This window comes from Epinephelus fuscoguttatus, linkage group LG6 (assembly GCF_011397635.1).
Source record: "Epinephelus fuscoguttatus linkage group LG6, E.fuscoguttatus.final_Chr_v1".
Lineage (NCBI taxonomy): Eukaryota > Metazoa > Chordata > Actinopteri > Perciformes > Serranidae > Epinephelus > Epinephelus fuscoguttatus.
The window spans coordinates 21,146,486-21,154,818 of record NC_064757.1 but is presented as its reverse complement, the minus strand read 5'-3'; the positions used below and the strand labels follow the sequence as shown (position 1 = coordinate 21,154,818).

At 42.7% G+C, this 8,333-nt stretch overlaps 1 protein-coding gene across 1 annotated transcript; it reads right to left on the bottom strand.

Annotated features, from left to right (window-relative positions):
- LOC125889727 (uncharacterized) lies at positions 1-2,353 on the bottom strand. The gene is made up of 6 exons (XM_049577798.1): positions 2,160-2,353; positions 1,363-1,505; positions 1,188-1,255; positions 851-979; positions 602-697; positions 1-506 (listed from the first exon to the last, which is right to left on the bottom strand). The coding sequence occupies exons 1-6, from the start codon at positions 2,268-2,270 to the stop codon at positions 397-399; spliced, it is 657 nt and encodes a 218-aa protein (XP_049433755.1). The 5' UTR covers positions 2,271-2,353; the 3' UTR covers positions 1-396.
- Between the last annotated feature and the right edge of the window lie 5,980 nt (positions 2,354-8,333).

Genomic DNA, 8,333 nt, shown 5'->3' with positions numbered 1-8,333 from the left:
GAGACTGAAAGCTGTTTTATTTACTTCACACAACCAGTGGGAAACGGAGTGTTAACGTGATTTAAAGGAGGCATTTAGGTGGATTTTTCAGCCATTACTGTACCTGACAGAAAATGCCATGAGCTAATCAGATGTCAACATTTCCTAATCTAAATTATGGAAAGTCAAACAGCTTAGCAATAATAAGACTACACATTACTAACCACAGATCTAACATGACACAACACCAGCAGGCCTTTAATTTAGTGCTGCTGCTGGAACAAACATGACCACAACTTATCAAACCACAGCACAATCTATTTTTTCACATAGCAACACTATGAAGCACATGTTAAGCTGGAGGTGTTTGGGTGTGTGCATGCTGTTCAAAGGGCCGTGACATCTCTGTGCTCTGCTTTACTTTGCAGCAGTAGGCTCAACATCGGTTTGATTATTCTCCGTATTCTCCGTGTTCTCTGTAGTCTCAGCTGCGGGTGTAGCAGGTTCCCTCTCATCTGGGCACAGCTCTGAAATAAAAAAAAAGCAACGATCAAATAGTGAAGAAAGTAGCATGAGGAAAATTTTAACTTGGTATAAGATACAAGCTCAAATGGCTGCTGACCTGTTCCTCCAAAGTGGTACTCTGGGTAGAATTTAAGGCACTCGGCCTGCTTCTTGAAGGTCTCTAACTCAGATGACTCCAGAGTGCCGGTCCGTGCTTTGAAAGAGGAGCGAGAGGAATAAAACAGGGAGGGTGAGGTGGTCGTAATGAAGAGAGGAGACCAGTAAAATAGAGACAACTGGTCAAAATATGGACCAAAAACTGTGTATTTTTACTCAAATTGGCAATGGAGGTGGAAAAAAGCCTTACTGAAGAGGAAAAGGTATCGTCCCTTTGACTTGCCGTCAGGAAGGAGGGTGGTGTCTTCAGACAGGAGGCAGTCAGCGCAGGTTTCATAGTACTTCCCATCATGATATGAAGTGTGACCGTTGATAATAACTGTCAGGGAAACATAATGCAAGATATGAAATCTGAGGGTTTTTATTTCCAATTTTCATCTATTTTAAATACTGTATTTGGAGCCTTGTATGACTGTTTTCTTTATTAAATCCAGCCTATACTTTGGCAATGTGCTTTGGCTGCATGCATCACCCACTTAACAACACACAGCACAGACAGAGATGATGAGACAGGGCGTAACACGTACAAGTGGTGTGACTGGTCATCCCCGAGATGGTGGCATTGGCGATACCCTGCAGGCATCTATCTTCACCTCTGTGATGAGAAAAAAGAAAAAAGAAAAAGAGGTCACGACCCATGTCAACCTTTCAATACACTCTTAAATGCCATTTCTATGTGCGAGAACATCACAGTGTCCTTACAGGCGGTCGGACCAGTAGATGGTCATGACCCCGTTGTCCGAGGAAGGCGACAGATCCACCCAGGAGCTGTTCACCGTCGCCAGGTCATTCTTCAGGCCGGGCTGGTCCCACGCCCCAACATGGAGCACCCACTTCCCGTAGATCTGCCACAAGCACAGAGGCAAAACATCCACACACGTCACTCACACGATTGGGCTGCATCTGTGCTGGAGTGAGCTCATACTTTATTTTCCAAAAGAACAGAATAGAAGAGAAGCAAAAGAAAATGTTTTTAAAGAGATACATACAGATATATCATTACTTTGCTTTACCATCATTGTTTCTGTTGGGCAACTGTGCAGTATCTGCTGAAGAAGCCTGTTTGCAATATGATCGAAAGCACCAGAACAGCTTAATAGACCTTGTGGGAACATTGTTCACTAATGAATTGATATACATATTTAAAAAGAATTAAATTTCCTGGGAAAAAAGTAATATTGGTTTATCTGTGAAGGACTGCAAATGAATTAAAAATGTTCTCTGCTGAAGTCACATAATATCACAGCTGTTTTCTGTAGTCTTGATATACAAGATGCATTAATGTGCATGATAAACTGAATATGCTTGAGTTTTATGTAAAACAATAAACCAAGATAAAATATTAAACAGACTGGCTACACAGATGCACTGTTGCATAATTGAATGTAACACTTAGACCTATACAGTTTCAGCTCTTGGAGTTTTCCTAACACACAGCGCTGGGCTACAGAGCCTCCTCTCATATGACCTGCTCCTACCAAATGATCGCTGATACTCACGGGGCTGTGGCTGTCCAGTACCAGAGGCTTGACCAGGTCTTTACAGTCCAGTTCAGATGCAGCACCCAGGGAGGCGAGGGCCAGCAGAGCTACAACCAGCTGTGAAGCCATGGCTCGAGACAGCAGGCAGCCAGAGAGCAACACTAATGTCAGGGATCCTGCCAGCTAGAGCCTCCTCAAAGCAACTGGGGGAAGTGTTCTGTAACAGTGGGCCGGGCCACACACACGCACACACACACACACATGCACAGACACACATGCACACACACCGTCACTTCTCACATCCAGTCAGCAAGGGTTTGTGTCCTATTTATCCCCTTACATAACAGCCAGCTGGCAGAGTCTGAATAGCAAGACCCCTGCATCTTTCAATATGTGAACACCCCCCTGGACAGAGTCACACACAGGCACAAAGGCAGAAAAAGTGAAAAGAAACACACACACACACACACACACACACACACACACACACACACACACACACGTCTCCTCTACTGTCCTTATATCTTATTTCAACAGTGGCTCCAAAACATTTCATGTATCTCCATAAACTCATCTTAATATATTTCTTATTTGCCGATTCACTGAACACACACAAGACGGGCATTTAGTGTCTTTGACATCAAGTAACTTTTTGTTTCTGCAGGGTGGGTGAGAGCTTACGTAACATGTACTGCCTCCATTTCTCCAGGGACACAGTTCAGAGATGGGTCCCTCTGTTTTTTTGTTTTTATAGGGACAAAAATCATTACTAAAAGTGATAATAATACTACACATGAGTGTGTCACAGTTCAACAACATAGTGTATTCTTGTGAAACACTGGGGCCAATCAGGGCATTGTCACTTGTCTAATATTGTGCTCTGCAAACACACCCTGTACCAGATGTTGATAAGGTCCAACTGGTCAGCTCCATCTCCAAATTCCTTATCTGAGGTAAACACACAGAGACCCTGAGATGAGGACAATCGACATACGGTCTGTTTGCAAAATGCCATAGTCAATACTGGGTAAAGAATCACCAGTTGTGTTTCATGGCCTCATATGTGGAAGGTTTGGTCTGTGGCAGAGGGACAATTCAGATTCAAAGCAAATTTTGTGGTGAAATGTGTTTCATGTGTTCCTGAGTATGTTTTGTGCTTGCTCAGTTTTTGGCTACGGATAAAAATCTACACTAAATCTTAAAATATATAGTACACATAGATTATGTAACTCACACATGCAGTACTGCATATGCCATTATGTAAATGGTGTGTCTCTCTTTGTGTGTGTCACTCTTTATTTATGTGCACTTAAGGCTGCGTTATGTAACATAAAAAAAGTCCTTTAGGTACCATGTTTTAATACTGAAGCCATATATAAGTCATGTTAAAGTGGCAGACATATTACAGCTTCGTTTTGCAGGAAATGTTTTTGGATACATGATGGTTTAAGGGAAACTAGTACTTTTCAGTGTGGACTCTGTTTGATCCCATGTTTTGAATCTAAGTGACTAATGGAGACAACTATTTTAGAAATTGGTCCGGTATTTAGCAAGGGTGCTGTGGCTGGCAGTGGGAAAACAGGGCTGCGATATGATCCTGGCGATGATAGCGCACTGTCATGTGCGTCCATCTAACGTGATTGTTTTTACTACTGACTGGCTCAGATAATTAAAGCCCGGTTTCCACAAAGCAGTACAGTACGATACGATTCAGTTTGGTATGCTTTTTGTCATTTCCACAGTGAAAAGTTGTGGATGGTACCAATGGAACCGTTCCGTACCATCCCCATTTTTGGTCCCCCCTCTGTTGGGGTACCTAGCACACAGATCTGGTACGAAAAGGTGGAGCTGTGAACACTGCAGTCTGCTGATTGGTCAATAGCTGACGGTCACTCTGCTCAGGGCTGAGTTGTGGCTGGTTTGAGGCTCATGTAACCACTGTTCACACCGTGGAGAGTTTTACATATATTAGTAAATTGTGCCTAAATGAAAGGATGTCTTGCTGCCTCTTGCAGCAGCAGTTGTCTGAGAAAATAATTCACTGGGCTGACTGCCAGCAACTTTTAAGGTGGAAAGTTTGATTGTAATGCTACTCAATTGACGACGTGAATCCATCAGCACACCTTTTAAATTTCAACAAGACAACTTTGGGGCAGCATGGTGGTGTGGTAGTTAGCACTGTTGCCTCACAGCAAGAGGGTTCCTGGTTCAATCCCAGGAGGGAGCCCCTCTGTGTGGAGTTTGCATGTTTTCCCCATGTAAGCGTGGGTTTTCCCTGGGTACTCCGGCTTCCTCCCACAATCCAAAGACATGCAGGTTAATTGGTGACTCTAAATAGTCCATAGGTGTGAATGGTTGTCTGTCTCTACATGTCAGCCCTGCAATAGTCTGGCGACCTGTCCAGGGTGTACCCTGCCTCTCGCCCAATGTCAGCTGGGATAGGCTCCAGCCCCCCGCGACCCTCAAGAGGATAAGTGGTTCATGGATGGATGAGACAACTTCACTTTAGTTTTTATTGTCTCTTTTGGATGACAAACGCTTTTAGTAATGACTGGATCTTCAAATGTTTAAAAATATATATTAATTTCAACCAGATTATGTGAACTGTATATATTCTAATCCTCACTTGGACGTAAAAAAAAGCGTTGCAGAGCATTGTTGCTGTGTGCTCCGCCAACACTAAACCCCTGAGTTTGCTTGAGAAGGACTAAATGCACAATCCTGCTATTTTTAAATATCCCATACAGAGAGAGATTCTGAGTGTAGGCTGTTTTATTTTGTTCTGAAAATGTCGACATGCAACCTTGTGGATGATAAACTGGAGTGCTGGATGCAGCAGTGAGTGACAACAACCCCACCCACATTTAAGCGGGGGGAACACTAAGCGGACCTAGGGTCTAGGTGCTATGTCTGCAGGGTTACTTTTGGTTTCAAAGGTACCATACTGAAAGTGTTTGGTGGAAACGGGGCTTAAGTGTCTTTCTTTACCTTTCACATTTAGTTTTGCAACAATTCAGCTCACAAGACTTCAGAACGAAGCTTCTTCTTGAGCGAGACGTTGGTTAGATACAATACCAAACAGACCTGATCAAGTAGAAGGATAAAGAAAAAAGTTTAATTTCTTTGTAAAACACTTACAAAGCATTCGCAGTAGGCTACATTGCTCAAACGATTACAGTGCAGTGCTCTTGCTCAATACTGGGCCAATTTCAAAAATTGTTGTTACCGTTACTCACTCTGACACAAAACATGGGAAAATAGCATCCAGGTTGAAAAAACACCAAAGCTGGCTTTTAAAGTGAGCCTGGTAAAATAAGTGAGAGGAAGTTGCACTACTCTTTCAGGATAAAAAAAAGGTTACAAGCCACCATCTTTCACTTCTTTCAGGAAAATCTCCACACAGTGCAAGACATCTTCTGAAAGGGCTCCAAAAGTTTCTCACAGCCGCGTAAATACGTTGCATTCCACCCTTCAAGGGGCCCTCCGACAAGAAGACATCTTGAAAAGAAGTAGTGTTGAGCTAGAACAAGAGTATGCATGAATGTAACAGTCAGCCAGTCCACAGCCCTGCTTAGTATTTACATCTTTAAGTCCCCTCACACACACACACACACACACACACACACACACACATACACACACACACACACATTTTAGTCACAGTCCATAACAATAGCTTTGAGTCATAAAAACTCTGTCGCAGCCTGAGTTGGACAGTGTTTCGCAGAGATCACTGGAGGCTCGTAGTGTCAGCCATGAATGCCAAAAGCCAGAAAGTACAAACAGATTGCATTCATGCAAAATAGAAGCATGCTGATGCAGTATGATGGCATCGGATTATTACATGCTTTTGTATTTTGACAATAATCCCATGTGAACTTCTTTCATATACCTTTTTTTTGTTAGAAGTTTGTGTAACTTTGACACTGTATTTATCACCTATGGAAGCATGTATGGCCCATAAGGCTCCCTCTGTCTAGCTGAAGGTAGAGATGATTGTCGTGTATTTCCATGCAGCCATATTACATAGATGCTGTGTCTGCACTGTTTTGGAACAGACCCTGAGTTGTACTTTGGGTCTGACCAACGCGTTAAGAAAACCAGCCTGGACTAAGAATGGCCCTGTGGCCTGAGTGATTGATTTCCTCTTCTTCCTTTCACATGCAAACATCCAGTGTTTCCTTTTATTGGACTTTTTAAAGAAAAAGACATTCAAGTGGCATCCACTGTGATTCATGAATCTGACACTGAATGTGAAAACAGTTTATTCAGTTCTCTTTAATACAGCAATCTACAAAGTCTGGCATGATGAATAACTTTAACAGGCTAAGTAGCTCTTTGTTTTCAAAAGGCACTCTCACACTTAAAAAAAGCTATAATCCCTCTTGTCTTACATTAAACCCCCCTGCAGGATGAAAAAAGGGTGTCATCTTCACATCTATCAAGACATCTGTGCGGTACTGGGAGTTTACAGACATCTAAGAGAGGAGCATACTTGAATACAAATCTGACTCATGGAGTAACTTCAGGTCTCTCTTCTTCTTCTATTCTATTCTTCTTTTACATCTGTGGCAGCCACGTTCTCATCAGGACACAGGTCTGAAACAGGAGGAGGAAGTTTATAAGTGCTGTAATAAGTGACACATACTCACTACTGCCATGTGTGTGTTTGTGTGTAGCAGTGAATCAGCTTCTACCTGTGGATTCTCCAAAGTGGTATTCTGCTGGGAGGTTGAGGCACGCAGCCTGTTTCTTGAAAACCTCCAAATCAGAGTCATCCAATTTCCCAAACTTCGCTGCAGGGCAGGGACAGGATGAGAGGAGAAGTTCATGTTAAAGGGGAACTAATGGTTTTTTCAACCTGGGCCCTATTTTCCGATCTACTTTTGTCTAAATGAGTGATAGGATGTTCAATATTTGACATTTCTCCAGTATGAAGCTAGGGCTGACCTGCCTGCAGCCCATGAGCGAGCTATATTAAATAATAGGGCACTCAGACAGCGTCAAACATCGTCAAATTACGTCCACTAAAAGTGCATTTTTTTCCACACAGATAGGCTCGGATTGTTAGTATAATTATCCGACAACATAACGGAAAGGAGAAATGAATGTCTGTGTTTACCTTTAGCTGGATTCGGACATGTTCCTCTGCCTGTTGCTGCTCCCTCTCTCTCCTCGTCCAGCTCTTCAGTTTCAATGAGCTCTGCATCCGTGTACGTCCATGTTCAAATGAATATGGGCGGTCATCAAATTCAAATGGCTCATCCAGATCCAGTTGGTCAAAATCGGGTAAAAATTCGGACATGTTTGTTGTGGCAAGTCAAAACACTCACTCAGAGAGTGAAAGTCTGGCTCTGAAATCTCACAATTCGCAAGATTTGAGTTGTTGCAGGAAGTTACCGCTGGAGTGACCTTACGAAAACACCAGGAGTTACTCTGTTTGGAGTAGTCATGGCTGAATTTTTACCCGATTTTGACCAACTGGATCTGGATGAGCCATTTGAATTTGATGACCACCCGTATTTATTTTAACATGGAGTACACGGATGTACACGGACGTACACGGACGCAGAGCTGGACGAGGAGAGAGAGAGGGAGCAGCAACAGGCAGAGGAACATGTCCGAATCCAGCTAAAGGTAAACACAGACGTTCATTTCTCCTTTCCGTTAGGCTGTCAGATAATTATACTAACAATCCGAGCCTATCTGTGTGGAAAAAAATGCATTTTAGTGGACGTATTTTGACGTTCTTTGATGCTGTCTGAGTGCCCTATTATTTAATATAGCTCGCTCATGGGCTGCAGGTAGGTCAGCCCTAGCTTCATACTGGAGAAATGTCATATATTGAACATCCTATCACTCATTTAGACAAAAGCAGATCAGAAAATAGGGCCCAGGTTGAAAAAAAAAAACCCACAAAAAAAGTTTTACCCATTACAGAAAAGCTGTCACAGACAACTGTGAACTCACTGTAGATCAAGAGGGATTTTGTGTCTCCCACTTTGCCCACAGTCACTGAAGTGTCTGTCCAGAGGATGCAGTCAGGGCAGGTTGTCAGGTACTTCCCAACATGAACATGATCAGAGGCATTGAGGTGAACTATGACGCAGAAACAGAAGATTAACATATTATTATGCATTTCTAGGAACTGTGTGTTAAAGCACACATGATAATATGTATCATAATGTACTT

Excerpts from the sequence above, each read along its gene's own strand:
- LOC125889727 (XM_049577798.1), bottom strand. The coding sequence starts at position 2,270 with ATGGCTTCACAGCTGGTTGTAGCTCTGCTGGCCCTCGCCTCCCTGGGT. Across the intron at positions 1,506-2,159 it reads TACTGGACAGCCACAGCCCC|ATCTACGGGAAGTGGGTGCT; the intron begins GTGAGTATCAGC and ends TGCTTGTGGCAG. Across the intron at positions 507-601 it reads GTACCACTTTGGAGGAACAG|AGCTGTGCCCAGATGAGAGG; the intron begins GTCAGCAGCCAT and ends TTTTTATTTCAG.